At 40.2% G+C, this 20,837-nt stretch overlaps 1 protein-coding gene across 1 annotated transcript in view; it reads left to right on the top strand.

The window, feature by feature from the left end:
• The window catches only part of UBXN7 (UBX domain protein 7), an 88,977-nt gene that overhangs the window by 45,357 nt on the left and 22,783 nt on the right, over positions 1 to 20,837 (top strand). Inside the window, exons 4-8 of the mRNA XM_066347644.1 lie at positions 6,972 to 7,037; positions 8,840 to 8,952; positions 18,173 to 18,319; positions 19,794 to 19,884; positions 20,672 to 20,799. Coding sequence (XP_066203741.1) covers positions 6,972 to 7,037; positions 8,840 to 8,952; positions 18,173 to 18,319; positions 19,794 to 19,884; positions 20,672 to 20,799 — 545 coding nt within the window. The remainder of the gene's footprint in view (positions 1 to 6,971; positions 7,038 to 8,839; positions 8,953 to 18,172; positions 18,320 to 19,793; positions 19,885 to 20,671; positions 20,800 to 20,837) is intronic.

Below are 20,837 nucleotides of genomic sequence, written 5' to 3'. Positions count from 1 at the left end.
ATTATATAGGCTTCAGGTATACAATTTTATAATATATCCTCTCTGTATTGTATTTTGATTGCATCACCCCAATTCAAGTCTCTTCTATCATTTTTTTTTTTTTTTACCAGCAAAGGAGAGAGATTGAGAGAGGGACACAGACAGAAAGGAAGGAAGAGAGATGAGAAACATCAACTTATAGCTGTGGCACTTTAGTTGTTCATTGATTGCTTTCTCATATGTGTCTTGACCTGGGGGCTGCAGCCAAGCCAGTGACCTCTTGCTCAAGCCAGCAACCTTTGGGCTCAAACCAGTGACTATGGGGTCATGTTTGTGATCCCATGCTCAAACAAGATGAGCCCGCATTCAAGCCAGCAACCTTGGGGTTTCGAATCTGGGTCCTCAGTGTCCCAGGTTAACACTCTTCACTGTACCACTGCCTGGTTAAGCCCATCATCATTTTTTTCTTTTTTTTTTTTCCAAGTGAGAGGAAGGGAGATAGACTCCCACATGTGCTCTGACCGGGATTGACCCAGCAATCCATCTGGGGCCCGTTGCTCTGTCCATCTGGGGCCATGCGCAATTTAACTTTTTAGTGCCTGAGGTGGAGGCTTCACAGAGCCATCCTCAGTTCCTGGGACCAATGCACTCGAGCTAATTGAGCCATGGCTGCAGGAAGACAAGAAAGAGAGAGAGAGAGAGAGAGTCTGACTGGGAGGTGGCGCAGTGGATAGAGCATCCGACTGGCTTGCAGAAGACCCAGGCTCGAAACCCTAAGTTCTGTGGCTTGAGTGCGGGCTCATCTGGCTTGAGCGTGGAGTTGTTGGCTTTAGTATGGGATCATAGGCATGATCCCATGGTCTCTGGCTTAAGCCCAAAGGTCACTGGCTTGAGCCCAAAGGTCGCTGGCTTGAGCCCAAGGTTGCTGGCTTGAGCAAGGGGTCACTCACTCTGCTGTAGCCGCCCAGTCAAGGCACATATGAGAAAGCAATCAATGAATAACTCAGGTGCCACAACGAATACTTGATACTTCTCATCTTTCTCTCTTCCTGTCTATCCCTGTTTTCTCTCTCTGTCTCTCTCTCTCTTTGTCACCAAAAACAATAAAGAGAAAGAGAGAAGGAGGAGTGGGAGAGGTGGAGAAGCAGATGGTTGCTTCTCCTGTGTGCCCTGACCACGAATCCAACTTGGGACATCCACACGTAGAGCTGACACTCTACCACTGAGTCAACTGGCCAGGGCACCATCATTATTTATTCCACCCTTTACCCTCTTCTAGAACCTCCTCCCACCCCTCTTTACTTCTTGTAATCACCATACTGTTGTCTATGAAGTTTTTTCTTTGCTTAATCCTTCCACATTTTTTACCCAGCCGCCAACACCCTTCCCTTCTGATAGCTATCAGTCTGTTTTTGTATCTATAAGTCTTTTGTTTTGTTTGTTAGTATATTTTGTTCATTAGTTAATTCTCTGCCCATTTTTTAATTGGATTGTTTGGATTTTTTTGGTGTTAGTTGTATGAGTTCTTTATATGTTTTAGATATTAAACCTTTATCAAATATAAAATTGGCAAATATATTCCCCAATCAGTAGGTTGTCTTTTTATTTTTTTGATGGTTTCTTTGCTGTGCAAATGGTTTTTAGTTTGATATAGTCTCATTTATTTTCTTTTGGAGACTATAGTTAATTATTATTTTATTTTAAAATTGGATTTATTAAATACAATTATGACACTGGATAGCAACAATTGTCAGGTGCCCAGTTCTACAGCTCATCTCACTACACTGTATTGTGTGTTCACTGCCTTGCCCTCACCCCCACCCCCATCAGGTCTTTGTCATCATTGATATTCTCCTATACTTGGACAGGTTATAGTTGTTTTGATTTAGGCATTTGGCAAACATTTTTATTTATTTTTATTTTATTTATTTATTTATTTGTGTTTTTCTGAAGTGTGAGAAGTGGGGTGGCAGAGAGACAGACTGCCGCATGTGCCTGACTGGGATCAACCCAGCATGCCCACTAGGGGGCGATGCTCCTTTACAACCGGAGCCATTCTGGCGCCTGAGACAGAGGCCATGAAGTCATCCTCAACACCTAGGCCACCTTTGCTCCAATGGAGCCTTGGCTGTGGGAGGGGAAGAGAGAGAGAGAAAAGAGAGGGAGAAGGGTGGAGAAGCAGATGGGCGCTTCTCCTTTGTGCCCTGACTGGGAATCAAACCCGGGACTTCACACACCAGGCCAACACTTTACCACTGAGCCAACTGGCCAGGGCCAGCAGACATTTTTTAAAAATATGAACAAAACCTGTTACTGCTTCATGGCAAACAACTAATATTATTTGTTACCAGTGATTTTTTTTTAAAAAAGCTTTTAGGAAGAAAATTAAGTTTTAGGAAGTTTTTATTCACAATTGCGAGCTTGATAGTGCCTCACACTTAAAGAAGATGAGATTGTTGGTGACATTAACAGATGGTGATTTTTAAAATATATAATGAAATGATCAATATTTGGAATGTTTGCATAACTTAGTGAACAAATATTTGGAAAAGATCAATACATGATATTATAAAATTGTACGTAGGTAAAATATCTATTTATATTGTAAGACAGATTGCATATGTAAAGAGATTAGATATTTATTGTGTAATAAATTGCTCTAAAACATAACATTTTGAAACAACAAACATTTATTTTTTAGTTTCTGTGGTTCAGGAATCTGGTGTGGCTTAGGTGTCTTTAGTTAGGGCAGGGGTAGTCAACCTTTTTATACCTACCACCCACTTTTTTATCTCTGTTAGTAGTAAAATTTTCTAACCACCCACTGGTTCCACAGTAATGGTGATTTATAAAGTAGGGAAGTAACTTTACTTTATAAAATGTATAAAGCAAAGTTACAGCAAGTTAAAGCATATAATAATAATTACTTACCAAGTACTTTATGTTGGATTTTCGCTAAGTTTGGCAGAATAAAGCTTTATAAAACACCTTACTATAGTTAAATCTATCTTTTTATTTATACTTTGGTTGCTCCGCTACCGCCCACCATGAAAGCTGCAACGCCCACTAGTGGGCGGTAGGGACCAGGTTGACCACCACTGAGTTAGGGCCTCTCACAAGGGTATAATCAAGGTGTCAGCCAGGACCACAGTCATCTCATAGCTTGAATAGAGGAGGATCTCTCTTTCTGAGCCCACTTATATGGCTTTTGGTTGTTTGGAGAAATCACGTCCTTACCGCAGAGCATATGAGAACACTGGAGAGAGCTTGCCAGGATGGAAGCCACCATCTTTTTAAATCTAATCTTGGAAGTGACATGTCTTTCAGTCTTATCACCTCTGCCACATTCTATTTAGTCTTGCCCATACCCATGATATTCACACACAGGTTATGCATATTGAGAGATAGAGATAATTGGGGGTCATCTTAGAGACTGCCTACCACATTAACCTATGGATTTTGATGGAGTAGAGTATGCAAAGTTTATTGATAGCTTTCATATTCCACATTGCATTTAATCTTTTTTTTTTTTTTTTTGTATTTTTCTGAAGTTGGAAACGGGGAGGCAGTCAGACAGACTCCCTCATGCGCCCGACCGGAATCCACCCGGCATGCCCACCAGGGGGTGATGCTCTGCCCATTTGGGGGCGTTGCTCTGTTGCAACCAGAGCCATTCTAGCGCCTGAGGCAGAGGCCATAGAGAACCATCCTCAACACCCGGGCCAGCTTTGCTCCAATGGAGCCTTGGCTGCAGGAGGGGAAGAGAGAGACAGGGAGGAAGGAGAAGGGGAGAGGTGGAGAAGCAGATGGGCGCTTCTCCTGTGTGCCCTGGCCGGGAATTGAACCCAGGACTCCTGCACGCCAGGCAGCTCTACCATTGAGCCAACCGGCCAGGGGCACATTTAATCTTTAAGAAACTACCACTGGTTGAGTTTTGATATGGTATCAGAGGAGAATATTCATAATTATCTTAAAATGCTATTAAAATACTCCTTTTTATAACACATGTCTGTACAAGGTTGGATTTTAATTTTTTTCATATACTTGAACTAAAGGAATAGCCCCAGATTGCAGACTAGAAAGCAGAAGCACATATGAAAATTCAGGTATATTAAGCCAGTTATTAACAGATTTGTGAAAATGTAAAACAGTGTCACTCTTCTCACTAAATTTTTTTTCTACCTGTCCCACTCTCCTAACTATGAAGCTCCTTTTAGTTCTTTTTAGGTAGTCTCTTTAGCCTCAGTGACCAGTGAGAGTACAGAGGACTGTTGTTTGCTTTATAGCAGATGATCTGGAAGAGTCTGGAAACCACATACTGAAGAGGCAGGCAGGAGTAATAATGGTTCTAGGGCTAGAAATATAGTGGCCTGAGGAGAGGTTTTCGGTTAGACTTAGGATAAATAAGGGGAAACAGATGGGAGCAGGTTATGAGCCCAAGAATAAAAAAGCGCTGGGTAGAAGGCTAGCAATAAGAATCCTAGTGAGAGTCCTTCCTAGTGAAAAGTAGATCGAGTGTCTTATAGAGAAGGGCTAAATTGGGGGTGGGTAGAGTATGGGAGAAAGAGAGTGGAAGAGCAGGGGAGAGAGAGAAAGAATGTAGAATATTGATTGGCCTGCCTTTGGCCATTTATGTATGTATGTATGTATGTATGTATGTATGTATCTATCTATCTATCTATCTATCTATCTATCTATCTATTGAGACAGGAAGAGAGAGAGATGAGAAGCATCAACTCATAGTTGCTGAATTGATTGCTTGTTTATACATGCCTTGACCGGGGGACTCTAGCCAAGCCAGTGACCCCCACTTGCTCAAGCCAGCGACCATGCGGTCATGTCTTTGATCTCACGCTCAAGCCTGCTACCCTGTGCTCAAGCTGGTGAGCCCGTGCTCAAGCCGGTGATCTTGGGGCTTTGAACCTGGGTCCTCAGCATGCCTGACCAACATCCTATCCACTGTGCCACCACCTGGTCTGGCACCTTCGGTAATTTAAAAGTAGAAGAAAACTACCTTTATGTATTGCCTCCCCAATAATAACATGCTGTCTTAGATAGCTATATTTTCTCTTATCCTAAGATACTATTGCTTCCTTAATTATTATGGTTTTAGAAATCTGGATAGCGAGTTTTAAGAAGGCGTTCTTGAGACTATTATTTCTGCTAGAAATTTACAATATATGTTTGAAATAGGGCCTCTTGATTAAAAATAGTTCCATAATTGACAAGAATAATATTCCTTGATTCTCTGTAAAGGAAGTGAGGGAGGGAAAAATAATGCAGTATTTAAATTTTTTTTCTCTTAAGTGAGAACCAGGGAGGCAGAGTGACAGACTCCCGCATACACCCCCACTGGGACCGGCAAGTGCCCTACTGGGCAATGCTCTGCCCATCTGGGGCTGTTGCTCAGTTGCTCCGCAGCTGAGCTATTTAGCACCTGAGGCAAGGTCATGGAGCCATCTTCAGTGCCTGGGCCAACTTGCTGCAACCAAGCCATGGCTGCAAGAGGGGAAGAGATAGAGAAAAGGCAGAGGGGGAGGGGTGGAGAAGCAGATGGGCGCTTCTGTGTTCCCTGACCGAGAATCGAACATGGGACTTCCACACACTGGGCCATTGTTCTACCACTGAGCCAACTGGACAGGGCTTTAAATTTTAAAAAATTCAATTTAAGTTAATGTGTAGCAACTATAATTCAATATAAGTAAAAAATTCAATACACAACTACAGTATGAAAGGTTCTTTTTTTTAACCAAATCCCTTTAGTAGAGATATTGCTAGAGATATTTTTTAATATAAATACTGATATATTTATATATATAAATGATATACACAGCTAATGCTTTAAACAAAAATGAGGATTTTTTAATGATTTTATTTATTGATTTTACAGAAAGGGATGGGGGAGCAAGAAGTATCAACTCGTAGTAACTTCACATTAGATATTCATTGTTTGCTTGTCATATGTGCCTTGACCCAGCAAGCCCGGGGTTTCGAACCAGCAACCTCAGCATTTTAGGTCAACAATCCACTGCAACACCACAGGCCAGGCAAAAATTGAGTTGTTGTTTTTTTTAACATGGTTCTGCGTTTTTGTTTTGTTTTTGTTTGTTTTTACTCAAAAGTTCTTGGATAGAAAGAATTATACTGTATAATAGCAAACAAGCTGTTGGGAAAGATGCTTTGACATGGGGTGGGGGACTTTTATATTTTCTATTTAATCTTACTACTAATCTTAATTTAATAACATGGAACATTGTTCTAGTTATATGTTGGCCAGGAATGCAGTAAGCCAGCCTAATGTCTATTAACCATATTGAGTGATTCATTAAATGTCCTTATTTATTGTAATGTATATAAATGATCTGGCACATTTTTTTTAGGTTTGAGAACAGAAACATATAGGAAGGTAACTTTTTGACTTTTGCTTATTAGACTTCACCTGTAAAATACTTCAGAATCAGGCAATAGACACTGTACAGTGGTATCTGAAAACCTTGGTTCTCTGTTCACTTTTCTGTTAAACCGTTATATAACTATGGAAAATATTTTTCTTCCAAAATTAAAATGTTACATGTATATCCGTTTACTAAGAAGTTTTCAAATATGGTTTAGAACTTAGTTACTCAAGTGTTATATGGAAGGGTCGTGAGATTCCTTAGGCTAACCTGAATTAGATATTGACAATATTTATAGCTTCATCTCCATGGGGAATCATCCTCAAAAATATTTCTTCCTATCTTTTACACAGGTTTGGTCAAGCCTCCTTAACTGGGCCTTTATTTTCTCATTTGTAAAACAAAATTGTTGGGCTAAAGATGGTTGAATTATATATGAATGACTCGAAGGTTTTAAAGCACCTCATTTTTGAAGGAGGGCATCATTATGAATCTATGTTTTAAATCAAGGAATACTTATAGATAAGGAAGTTTTTAGAATTGTTTCAAAATGAATGTTTAAATTTTGTGTCAATTCTATTTTTCCTTCCCCCAAAGCTCCTAAAAGACGGAGGCCTGCACGTTCAATATTTGATGGTTTCCGGGATTTTCAAACTGAAACTAGTAGGTATCTATGAATGTTGATCCTCTTTCTTTCTCTCTCTCTCTCTCTCTCTGTTCTCTCCTTGTCTTCTCCTCCTTTCCTCCCTCTCTACCACATATAAAACCATTGGTGGAAAAGCACTCATGAACTTGCCTACAGATCAAGGTCTTAGTTTGTTTTATGTACCTTTCTTAAAAAGAAAAAAATGATTAATATGAGATCTACTTACTTTGAAGAATTACCTTATTTAAAAAGCACATAAAATTATTAATTCAGTCTGTGATTGTTACTAATTCCCCCAGAGCTGAATTATTCCAAATTTTAACCTAGTCGTAGCAGAATAATAAGAGATGGAGATCATGTAAAAATTAGGTAATTTGTAAACTTAATCTGCTTTTGAATGAGCACTTAAATACTAGCTGTAATAAAATAAAAAACTGATTACCCTCAATAACCTGGTACCTATCAATTAAACTAATGACCACAGTTATGGGGGAATTGAAAATAGCAGAAAAAGCCACAACACTCAGAGTAGCCAGTATTAACATTTTGGCTACAGTTTAGAATAGGTTTACCATATTTCCCCATGTATAAGATGCACCTTAATTTTAGGGCCCGAAATATGAAAAAAAAAAGTATTACATAAAGTTATTTAATTCAAGTTTTATTCATCATAAACTCCTCATCACTGTCAAAACTCCCATCCATTAGCTTGTCCTCATCTGTGTCCAAATCATTATCTTCAACAATGAGCGCTAAAATAAGCACAAAAAAACAGGAAAGTCAAGTAAAATAATCTACAACCACTGTATAAGATGCACCCAGTTTTTAGACCCCAAATTTTTCGAAAAAGGGTGCATCTTATACATGGGAAATACACTATATCCTTATATGGAATAAGTTAGAATGTGGATCTTGATTTTACACTGGTGTAGCAATGGAATTTTAAAGAAAAGGTAAGTTACATTTAGAGAATATTGAGAAACTCTTAGACTTTGTTTGATTTTGTAGTTTGTTTATAGTAAGTTCATTGAGCCTGACCAGGAGGTGTCGCAGTGGATAGGGCGTCAGACTGGGATGCTGAGGACCCAGGTTCGAGACCTCGAGGTCGCCAGTTTGAGCGTGGGCTCATCTGGTTTGAGCAAAGCTCACCAACTTGAACCCAAGGTCGCTGGCTTGAGCAAGGGGTCACTCGGTCTGCTGTAACCCCCCGGTCAAGGCACATATGAGAAAGCAATCAATGAACAACAACTAAGGTGCCACAGCTTCTCATCTCTCTCCCTTCCTGTCTGTTTCTATCTGTCTCTGTCACAAAAAAAAGAGGTTCATTGAAGCACAGGTAGGTCCTATAATTTTGGAGAGTGTTGAGGGGGAACCCAAACTGACTCAGGTCATCCGGGGAATCCTGTGTCCTGCCTGGAGAAGGTGATAGCAGTGTTCATTTTTTCTCACTGCCAGAAACTTAAAAGACTGGGAATATAGCTAGACTCAATAGATAAATTAGGATCACTTTCAGAACTAGATAAATGGAGTTGAAAGTTTTCCCCTGTGCTAAAGTTAGTTTGGAATATGTGAAGGAAATATTTTGTGTTATTCTAATATAAATTTCTGCTTTTACCTTTGGGTAGAAAGCCACCACCAAGTTCTAAGACTCCCTCCCTACCTTGCTTTGTAGTTTTTCAGAATCAGCATTTAATATTTGCTTTTGAGGTCAAGCACATTGTTCGTTAATTCTTAAAATTAATAGATGTTTTTTATATTGTGAGATTTTTGTATTTTATTATATGGTTAATTGAAACTTTCTCATCCTCCTATGATGCAGTTCGGCAAGAACAGGAATTAAGAAATGGAGGAGCCATAGATAAGAAACTAACGACCCTTGCAGATCTGTTCCGGCCACCCATTGATTTGATGCATAAAGGCAGCTTTGAAACAGTAAGTAGTTGGACATTCTAACCCTTAGCTATGAATCCCTTTGCATTTAAAAAAAAATTTTTTATTTATTGATTGATTTTAGTGAGAAAGGAAGGGGGGAGAGAGGGAGAGAAACATATGGATTTGTTGTTCCACTTATTTATGCATTCATTGGTTGATACTTGTATGTGCTCTGACTGGAGATCAAATCTGCAACCTTGGTGTAATGGGACGAGGCTCTAACCCAGGGGTCGAGAACCTATGGCTCACGAGCCAGATGTGGCTCTTTTGATGGCTGCATCTGGCTCACAGACAAATCTTTAATAAAAATAATAATAACGTTAAAAATATAAAACATTCTTATGTATTACAATCCATTCATTTCCTACCGCTCATGTTCATGGTTGCAGGTGGCTGGAGCCAATCACAGCTGTCCTCTGGACAACACCAAATTTTATTGGATAATGCATAACGTACACGGGTCGTTGTATGACTCTCGCAGAATTACATTTTAAAATATGTGGCGTTCATGGAGATATTCAGCCAAAAAAGATTCCCGACCCCTGCTCTAACCAATTGAGCTACCTGGCCAGAGCTTCTTTTGCATTTGCAATACCATTTTTTTTTCTTCCCAAGAGCAAAAAAAGTTTTCAGCCTACTCTATAGAGAATTGGCACCTTAATAAGTATGATATGAGATATAGCTAAAAGGTTACATTTTTTTTCTTTTTATTTATTTTTTATTTTTTTAGTGAGAGAGAGAGAGAGCGACATGTATAGACAGACAGGATGGGAGAGAGATGAGAAGCATCAACTCATAGTTGCAGCACCTTAGTTGTTTATATGTGCCTTGACTTAGGGGCTCCAGCCAAGCCAGTGACCCCCCCACCTCTTGCTCAAGCCAGCAACCTTTGGGCTCAAGCCAGCAACAATGGGGTCATATCTATGATCCCACTCTCAAGCTGGTGAGCCCACGCTCAGGCGGTGACCTCAGGGTTTCAAACTTGGGTCTTCAGTGTCTCAGGCCAACACTATCCACGGTGCCACTGTCTGATCAGGCTGGTTACATTCATTTGTATTTCTACCAGCAGTATATGAGATTGCTTGATAAAGTCATTTTATTAGCCTGTGTGGTATCACTTTAGAACCTATGCCATTTTATAGTTTTTAAATTTTTTTTATTTTACTTTATAAAGTTTATATATCTTTGATTAGTACTGAGAATAGTGTGCATGTGTTTGTTGGCTATTTGTGACTTGCTTGTAGATATATTTTGCCTATATTTCTAGGGTGTTCCTAGTGTATTTTAAAAGAATATCTCTGCACCTGACCAGGTGGTGGCACAAAGGATAGAGTGTCAACCTGGGATGCAGAGGAGACCCAGGTTCGACCCAAGGTCACCGGCTTGAGCACAGGCTCATCTGGCTTGAGCACAGGCTCACCAGATTGAGAGCAGTGTTGCTGGCTTGAGCAAGGGGTCACTGGCTCAGCTGGAGACCCTTGGTCAAGGCACATATGAGAAAGCAATCAATGAACAACTAAGGTGCCACAACAAAGTATTGATGCTTCTCATCTCTCTCCCTTCCTGTCTGTCTGTCCCTATCTGTCCCTCTCTCTGTCTCTGTCTCACTAAAAAAAAAAAGAATATCTCTGGTTTTAGAATATATTAGTGGATAGAGTCAGCTGTGTATGGATGTCCCAGTCAGGGCACACAAGAGAAGCAGCCATCTGCTTCTCTCCCCTTTCTCCCTTTTCCCCTCCCGCAGACAATGGCTTGATTGGTTTGAGCATACGCTGGGCACTGAGGATAGCTCGGTTGATTTGAGCATCGGCCCTAGACGGGGGTTCCCAGTGGATCCCAGTCAGGCTCTCACTTTAAAAAAAAAGAGCCTGACCCGTGGTCGCACAGTGGATCAAGCATCGACCTGGAAAGCTGAGCTCGCCGGTTTGAAGCCCTGGACTTGCCTGGTCAAGGCACACAAGGAGCTTCCTGCTCCTACCCCTTCTCTCTCTTTCTCTTTCTCTTTCTCTTTCTCTTTCTCTTTCTCTTTCTCTTTCTCTTTCTCTTTCTCTTTCTCTCTCTCTCTCCCCCCCCTAAAATGAATAAATAAAATATTTAAAAAGAAAAGGAAAAAAAATACATTCTCACTCAGTTCTTGGCTATAACTTGGCTAATGCCAAAGAAAATCCTTCCAGAGCAGGTTTATTTGATTATCTAGACATTATAAGTTTTATTTTTATTTATTTATTTATTTATTTATTTATTTTTATTTATTTATTTATTTATTTATAATATAGGTTTAATAAGGGCAGGGAGAACATGCTTCTTTTTATTTTGGTAAATCTTGAGACCCGGCCCTGACATTTAATAGGATCTAATATTTGTTAAACGATTAAGTTCAGTTAGAATGTTAAATATTCCTCTGTGGGAGATACTCAATGGCTTGCTTCTGTGTACTGACTAGTATGTTAATAGTTCTTTTGAATTAAAATGACATTTCCATAGATGTAAATCACTTAAATTTCAGGTAAGTCTTATGTGTTTGAATAAAGTAGGCCAAAGAATAACTAAAAAAATTATGTAAATAGCTATAGCTACATATTTGAAAGTGAATTATGATTATTTTTAAAATATTTTTCCCTTGACGCACTCTTACACTAGCCTAAGTAAAGTATTTAGTGTAAGAAATTCAACCATAAGCTTGTTCTTCAATTTTAATTTTCTGAATTATAAGACTTGAGAGTGTTTGACTACATGTAACAGAAAGTCCAAATGATGGAGATTTGACCAAACAAGGGTTTCTTTTTGAAATGTATACAAGCCTAGAGTTGAAGGAGTCTTTGGTGTTTATCAGCTCACAGATGTCAGGTCAGGTTAGGTGTCTCCTCAGTTTTCTTCATCTTTCCCTCCAGATCTTTTTTTTTTTTTTTTTTCGTACTTTTCTGAAGTTGGAAACAGGGAGGCAGTCAGACAGACTCCCGCATGTGCCCGACTGGGATCCACCCAGCATGCCCACCAAGGGGCGACGCTCTGCCCATCTGGGGCTTCGCTCAGCTGCAACCAGAGCCATGCTAGTGCCTGAGGCAGAGGCCACAGAGCCATCCTCAGCACCCGTTTCCCTCCAGATCTTAACGTGGCAGCTGCTGTCCTTAGTGTTCTCATAGTACAACCACTGAGGGAGCAGAGCAGCAATATGAAAGAAAAAAATGATCTGAGTTTGTTTTGACATTTTTTCCATATTCATTAACTTTTGAGTTGCTCTAGGGCTTAATGAAATAATTCTGAACTTGATTTAATATAGTCACTTTGGGCTCATAAAAAGTAGTTACTCTGCTATTGTTCATTGAAGGAAAATAGGAATCTTTTTTATTTTATTTTATTTTTGTATTTTTGTGTTTTTCTGAAGTTGGAAATGGGGAGGCAGTCAGACAGACTCCCGCATGCGCCCAACCGGGATCCACCCGGCATGCCCAGCAGGGGGCGATGCTCTGCCCATCTGGGGCCTGAGGCAGAGGCCATGGAGCCGTCCTCAGCGTCCGGGCCAACTTTGCTCCAATGGAGCCTTGGCTGCGGGAGGGGAAGAGAGAGACAGAGAGGAAGGAGAGGGGGAGGGGTGGAGAAGCAGATGGGCACTTCTCCTGTGTGCCCTGGCCGGAAATCGAACCTGGGACTCCTGCACGCCAGGCCAATGCTCTACCACTGAGCCAACCGGCCAGGGCAGGAAAATAGGAATCTGTTTTGATATTGTCATCTGAAGTTTGATTCATTTTTTAAAGTTACAATACATCACCTTTTTTTCTTTGTATATCATGACCTGTGTTGTTTACAAGTCTATTCATGTTTTCACTACAACTAACCTTTATCACTTATGAGTCTTTAAATGACATTAACACTCCCAGAAAAAGTATGTATTTCATTATAACTAATGATATAGCTATTCTATATAAATTATGAAGGTAATATGCAAAAGTAAGCTGTTGAAGGTTAGACAATTGAATGTTAAAAACTTCACACTCTTTGTTTGCTCAGGAAGGTCCCATAGGTTTGGGCACAATATTAGATATAGATTTGAGCCTTAATGTTGCAGGTTTAGAAACTGGACTTTCTTTTTTTTTTTTTTTTTTTTTTTTAACAGAGCCAGAGAGAGGGATAGACAGGGACAGACAGACAGGAACGGAGAGATGAGAAGCATCCATCATTAGTTGTGTTTTTTTTTGTATTTTTCTGAAGCTGGAAACTGGGAGAGACAGTCAGACAGACTCCCGCATGCGCCCGACCGGGATCCACTCGGCACGCCCACCAGGGGCGATGCTCTGCCCACCAGGGGGCGTCGCTCTGCCTTGACCAGAGCCACTCTAGTGCCTGGGGCAGAGGCCAAGGAGCCATCCCCAGCGCCCGGGCCATCTTTGCTTCAATGGAGCCTTGGCTGCAGGAGGGGAAGAGAGAGACAGAGAGGAAGGGGGGGGTGGAGAAGCAAATGGGCGCTTCTCCTATGTGCCCTGGCCGGGAATCAAACCCGGATCCCCCGCACGCCAGGCCAACCAATCATTAGTTTTTCATTGCACGTTGCAACACTTCAGTTGTTCATTGATTGCTTTCTCATATGTGCCTTGACCGTGGGCCTTCAGCAGACCGAGTAACCCCTTGCTCGAGCCAGCGACCTTGGGTCCAAGCTGGCGAGCTTTTGCTCAAGCCAGATGAGCCCGCGCTCAAACTGGCAACCTTAGGGTCTCAAACCTGGGTCCTTGGCATCCCAGTCCAACGCTCTATCCACTGCGCCACCGCTTGGTCAGGCAAAAACTGGACTTTCTTAGTTTAATTAGAGGTAGACTATATTCAAGGGTTCTGGAGAGACTGATTCATTTATTTGTTTATTTAATATTTATCTAGGCCTCCTTTTGCAAGGCGTTATTCTAAATTACAGGGATTATATTTGTTAGGATAAAGATTTTACTACATGTGAGAGAGACCAGGAAGAAAACAAATAGTATCTTAAACAAGATAGAAGTTCAAGATCTTAGGATGGTACTGCTCTATGAAGTTACTAGCAGTGCAGTTTTTTTGTCTTCTTCTATTTTCTAGGTCTTGCTTGCCTTTGTTGACATGATTCAGGTTGCTTACCACCGTGTTTGCTTTCCAGCCAGCATGAAGGAGAGAGGGGGCTAATAGGGGTACACCTTTTCTCTTCAAAGGCATAACCCAGAAGTTATGTACATCACTTCTCTTCACATCTCATTGACCAGAATTTGGCAATATGGCTACCCCTAGCTGCAAGGGACACTAAGAAATCCAAGTGCTAAGCTAAAAATTGGAAGGTCTGTTACTAAGAGGGAAAAGAGGAAAATGGGTATTTGGTTCTTATAAGCAGTTTCTGCCACAGGTAGATAGTGGTAAACAAATTATACAAAGTCCTTGCCATCAAAGAGTTTATAATCAAGAGGGAGAAACAGGCCCTGGCCAGTTGCTCAGTGGATAGAGCGTCAGCCAGGTATTCAGACGCCCCAGGTTTGATCTCTGGTCAGGGCAGACATGAGAAGCGACCATCTGCTACTCTTCCTCTTCCCCTCCTCTCTCTCTTCCCCTCCTCTCTCTCTTCCCCTCCTCTCTCTCTTTTCCTCCTCTCTTTCTTCTCCCTCGCAGCCAGTGGCTCAGTTGATTGGATTGTCTCCTCTGGGCACTGAGAATAGCTGATTTCATAGGTTTCACTTATGTTTGCAATTTTGAAGAGAGAGGACTATTTTAGATACAAAGATCAGGGAAGATTCTTAAAGATGAGATTTGAGGAGAAACCTGAAGTGAAGGGATGTGAACCATAGGAACGTCCAGGGAAAGAGCAGATAGTAAGGTACTGATGTTGGGAGGAACTAGGATGTATTTCTGGAACAGCCAAGGAAATCAGTGCAGCTGGAGCCGAGTGAGTCACTTAGGATGAATGACCTGACTTGGGAAGGGGAACATTTAGTCTATAAGTTCCATGTACAGAGGAACTTTGTTTTATTTTTTGTTGTAGTCAGTGCCTAGAAGACATTTTGGCACATTATTGTCCCTCGTTAAATCTTTATTAAGTGATTAAATGATATAGTCTGGAGTTTACAGTACAGAAAGAATCAGAAAAATTTCCATAATCCTTATTTTCATAAGAAATGCATATATAGCCTGATGAGGCAGTGGTGCAGTGGTTAAAGCATTGGACTGGGACGCAGAGGACCCAGGTTCGAAACCCCAAGGTCACCAGCTTGAGCACGGACTCCTCTGACTTGAGCTCTGGCTCACCAGCTTGAGCAAGGGGTCACTGGCTTGAGCATGGGATCATAGACATGACCCCATGGTCACTGGCTTGAGCCCAAAGGTCGCTGGTTTGAAGCCCAAGGTCACTGGCTTGAGCAAGGGGTTGGTCACTCGCTCTGCTGGAGCCCCCCACCTGCCCCGGTCAAGGCACAAATGAGAAGCAATCACTGAACAACTAAGGAGCTGCAACAAATTGATGCTTCTCATCTCTCTCCCTTTCTGTCTGTCTGTCCCTATCTATCCCTCTCTCGCTCTCTCTCTGTCAAAAAAATGCATATTTGTTGCCATTTAATTGCACATGCACCTAGTCCTAATTACTAAGAATACTTTGATAATTTCAAAAGTTCTGACATAAATGCTATAAAAGTAAAAATATTTTAGCTAAAAATACAGAGAAAGAATTTGCCTGATCGGTGGTGGTGCAGGGGGTAGATCGTCTTCCTGGAATGCTGAGGTTCCAAGGTGGAAACCCTGAGGTTGCTGGCTTGTGTAGGGGATCATAACATGATCTGAGTTGCTGGCTTGAGCTCCTGGGTAAAGGCACATATAGAAACAATCAAAAAATAAAAAGAAATGATGACATCAGATCTCTTACAACAAAATGGTGGGATCTTGATAACATTATACGGAGTGAAATAAGTAAATCAGAAAAAAACAAGAACTGCAGGATTCCATACATTGGTGGGACAAAAAACGAGACTAAGAGACATGGACAAGAGTGTGGTGGTTGGGGGGGGGGGGGGCAGGGGAAGGGAATGAGGGGGAGGGGGAGGGGCACAAAGAAAACTAGATAGAAGATGACGGAGGACAATCTGACTTTGGGTGATGGGTATGCAACAGAATTGAATGACAAGATAACCTGGACATGTTTTCTTTGAATATATGTACCCTGATTTATTGATGTCACCCCATTAAAATTAATAAAAATTTATTTATTTAAAAAATAAATAAATAAATAAAGTGAAGCAACTACGAGTTGATGCTTCTCATCTCTCTCCTCCCTCTCTCCCTTCCTGTCTCTCTCTCTTAAAAAGAAAAAAAAAATCAATTCAGCCTGACCTGTGGTGGCGCAGTGGATAAAGCGTCGACCTGGAAATGCTGAGGTCGCCGGTTCGAAACCCTGGGCTTGCCTGGTCAAGGCACATATGGGAGTTGATACTTCCAGCTCCTCCCCGCCTTCTCTCTCTCTGTCTCTCCCTCTCCTCTCTAAAATGAATAAATTAAAAAAAAATCAATAACAAAATATGAGAAAGCAATCAATAGACAACTAAGGAACCGCAACAAAGAATTGATGCTTCTCATCTCTCTCCCTCTCTCTTTCTCTTTCTCTTTCTCTTTCTCTTTCTCTTTCTCTCTCTAAAAAATAAAAAATAATAAGCTTCTGACCAGTTAAATACAGCTTTGTGGCTCAATACGGGGATGCTTCCTTTTTTTTTTTTTTTACAGAGACAGAGAGGAGTCAGAGAGAGGGATAGACAGGGACAGACAGACAGGAACAGAGAGAGATGAGAAGCATCAATCATTAGTTTTTCATTGCGCATTGCAACACCTTAGTTGTTCATTGATTGCTTTCTCATTTGTGCCTTGACCGCGGGCCTTCAGCAGACCGAGTAACCCCTTGCTCGAGCCAGCAACTTTGGGTTCAAGTTGGTGAGCTTTTGCTCAAACCAGAAGAGCCCGCGCTCAAGCTGGCGACCTTGGGGTCTCGAACCTGGGTCGTCTACATCCCAGTCCGACACTCTATCCACTGCGCCACCGCCTGGTCAGGCGGATGCTTCCTTTTTGAACTTGGGTTTTCACCTGTGGAATCAACAGAGAATATTAGAAAACGATTTTCTCTGGGGTATGCATACCAAAAAATAAGACTGTGTAAACCTTCTTAAAGCAGAAGATAGACTTACTCATGTATGTTCTTCAACTGTTATTAAATGTCAGATTGATATGAAAAAGAATATTGTTCCAAGACAAAACTACACAAACTATGTATTTCTTTTAATTGTTCCTGTGCAGAGGTTTAAGGAAGCATTTGCTCATTTGCTTTTTTGCCAATCTTTTTGTATTTGGCAACATTTTAGGTTTTTATGGTAACAAGGAACTGTTAGGCAAAAAGTATAGATGTTGTCCTGACATGCCAAGGTTATGGGTTTGATCTCCATTCGGGGTACAAACAAGAATCAACCAGTGAATGCATGGATGGGTGAAACAACAAATCAGTTTCTCCCTCCCTCTCTCTCCATCCCCCCCTCCCCCTCTCTCCTCTGTTTCTCTCTCTCTCAAATCAAATAAAAAATATTTTTTTAACTACACTACCATGATTAATATTTGTGCTATAAATTGAGGAGACTTTTAAAGATCATTCTGAAACATTCTTTGATCCTATCATCTCAATTATTTAAATCCATTCCTAGGAAAACAACCCTAAGAGAAAAACCCTCCATCAGATTTTATAGTTTTATAGAAATGTTTAGGGTGAGTCTATAAATTAGCACATGGCTAAGAATTAAGATGAATATAATATTTGGAAATGTGGATAGATATAATATTGAAAATAAACCAACATAAAATAATAAACACACACTGGTTACATCTGTTGAAAAGAAGATGGTGTTTTTGTGAGTAGGGATTAAAAGACAATGTGGTAGAATTATGGGGCTTGTTGACCTTAAGTTTATGTAATTTTTTTCAGATGTTTAAATGTACAATAAAAACCTAGCCATTATAACAATAACAGTTTATTTAAATTTGAAAAATGCTTGATAATGGACAGTGTAATTATATATCCCTATGCAGATTAGTGAAATAATGTATAGATATTAGAAACTCTAGATATCATTTGAGGGAAATAAACTTAGTTGTGTTTTAATGAAAAGATGACAGTTTCTGAACTGTGGAACTTACCAGTTACCAAGTAGAAGTTATTTCTAATACGTGTTGTGTAATTTTACTTTTCCAGGCCAAAGAGTGTGGCCAGATGCAGAATAAGTGGTTGATGATAAACATTCAAAATGTACAAGACTTTGCATGCCAGTGCCTCAACCGTGATGTGTGGAGCAATGAAGCTGTGAAGAATATTATCCGGGAACATTTTATTTTCTGGCAGGTGAGGAAAATTAATCAAATTTTAGTGGTATTTTACTATTGTAGTATGGGATGTTGAGAAGGAGGAATTTATTCATAACCTGGAAAAAATAATAACTGAGTTAAATTATGACATATGAAAAAGTAAAACCATTTATAATGGCTGGTTGATATATTAAGGGAAATTAGGGCAACATTGAAGAACCCCCAAGGGAAGGGGGAAAAAAAAAAGAACCGAGTTAAATAACTATATAATATTCGTATCTCAGAAGAGGTTAAATATCTTGATAGAGTATTCAACTATACTTTTTTTATTTTTAGCGTGTGAGAGAGAGACAGACAGGGACAGACAGATTAGAAGCATCACCATAGTTATTCATTGATTGCGTTCTCATATGTGCTTTGACCAGAGGACTCCAGGAAGCCAGTGATCCCCTTGCTCAAGCCAGTGACCTTGGGCTCAATCCAGCAACCATAGGGTCCTATCTATGGTCCGACGCTCAAGCTGGGGACCTCGGGGTTTTGAACCTGGGTCCTTAGCATCCCAGGTCGACGCTCTATCCACTGAGCCACCACCTGGTCAGGCTCTATTTTTTTTATATAAATTATCAAGCTAAGATTATATGATCTGCTCAAATTTATTTTATGAAAAAGTATAGAAAATAAAGATGTCTGAATGAACTTAATTTTTTTTCCACTATAAGGCATGCTGTTAATGTTATTAATTTATTAATCCATGTTTTACAGACCCCCTAAATTTAATATTATTTTTTCAGAATGGTAACCTTTTATTCTGCAACTATTGACTGAGCATCTCTTTTTCCAGGACTATGCTAGCCACTTGAGCTTATCATCTTAATATGATGTGATTTATTAAGAAGTATGTGCTGCCTGACCAGGTGGTGGCGCAGTTGTGGAAGACCCAGGTTCGAGATCCTGAGGTCACCAGCTTGAGTGCAGGCTCATCTGGTTTGAGCAAAAAAGCTCACCAGCTTGGACCCAAGGTCGCTGGTTTGAGCAAGGGGTTACTCAGTCTGCTGAAGGCCCATGGTCAAGGCACATATGAGAAAACAATCAATGAACAACTGAGGTATCGCAACGAAAAACTGATGATTGATGCTTCTCATCTCTCTCCGTTCCTGTTTGTCTGTCCCTATCTATCCTTCTCTCTGACTCTCTGTCTCTCAAAAAAAAAAAAAAAAAAAAAGGAAGTATGTGCTAAGAGTCAGAAATTACATAGGTGGACAGATAACTTGAACAAAAAAAGCAATAACTTGATCAGAAGGAGCCATGTTTCTTCTTAACCAGAAGGGAGGGGAAAATGGATTGATATAAAAGTTTCCAGAGGAACTGAGGGCAAGACACCAGATAACCTTCATTTTCTCTTAAATGTAGGAATGAGATCACTAACATACTTGGAGAATTAATTGTTGTTGGTATATAACAAGGATACTTTTTTTAGAAGCTGACTTTTTTATATATCGATGATTTAACAGGTTTATCATGACAGTGAGGAAGGTCAGAGATACATACAGTTTTATAAGCTAGGGGATTTCCCCTATGTTTCCATCTTGGATCCACGGACAGGTAAGATTTATATCAGCTTACAGCATTTGACCTATACTTATTTTTCAGTTACTTGAATATTTGATCTTTAATATTTGACTCGATCCAGTTTCAGAATTCTTTGTCATACTTGTTTGTTCAGTTCTGTTCTTTCAAAAAAATAACTATTTTCTTGTCATATTACTAGGGACCCCCTTAGGTTATGTATTATTAAAATATTAAGTTTGAGCCTGACCTGTGGTGGCGCAGTGGATAAAGTGTCGACCTGGAAATGCTGAGGTCGCCGGTTCGAAACCCTGGGCTTACCTGGTCAAGGCACATATGGGAGTTGATGCTTCCAGCTCCTCCCCCCTGTCTCTCTCTCTTCTCTCTCTCTCTGACTCTCTCTCTTTCCTCTCTAAAAAATGAATAAATAATACCAAAAAATAAATAAATAAATAAATAAATAAATATTAAGTTTGTTCAGGTACTGGTTGTAATCCCACCAGAGAAGCAGAGGGTAGAACTGGTTTTATTAATAATGAATTGAGTTTTATCAAGATTTTGCTTTATTTGAATCATTTTTTCCTAAGTGCCAATAAGTGATATTCACAGATAAATAACTTGCCTGATGGCTGGGAATCTTAGGTTGGCTATAATTAATGTATTCTTTAGATTATGAAAATGCTATGTAACTTAAATTGGTAAGGGGTGGGAATATGTGTTCCCAAAATTTTAATTATGCAGATGACAAAATAAATACTTAATGAGAATGTTGAGAGGCTTGTTGATTTCATTATATTTATCTATTCTGGTTCTTAATTTTTAGGTCAGAAGCTAGTAGAATGGCACCAACTAGACGTATCTTCTTTCTTGGACCAAGTGACAGGATTTCTGGGTGAACATGGGCAACTGGATGGACTTTCTAGCAGTCCCCCCAAAAAATGTGCCCGTTCAGTAAGTTTGACTAAGAAGTGATGATGGATGATTAAGTG

Source organism: Saccopteryx leptura, chromosome 8 (assembly GCF_036850995.1).
Source record: "Saccopteryx leptura isolate mSacLep1 chromosome 8, mSacLep1_pri_phased_curated, whole genome shotgun sequence".
In the NCBI taxonomy this organism is placed as follows: Eukaryota; Metazoa; Chordata; class Mammalia; order Chiroptera; family Emballonuridae; genus Saccopteryx; species Saccopteryx leptura.
The sequence above is the reverse complement of the archived record's forward strand: the minus strand, read 5'-3'. Positions and strand labels throughout refer to the sequence as shown.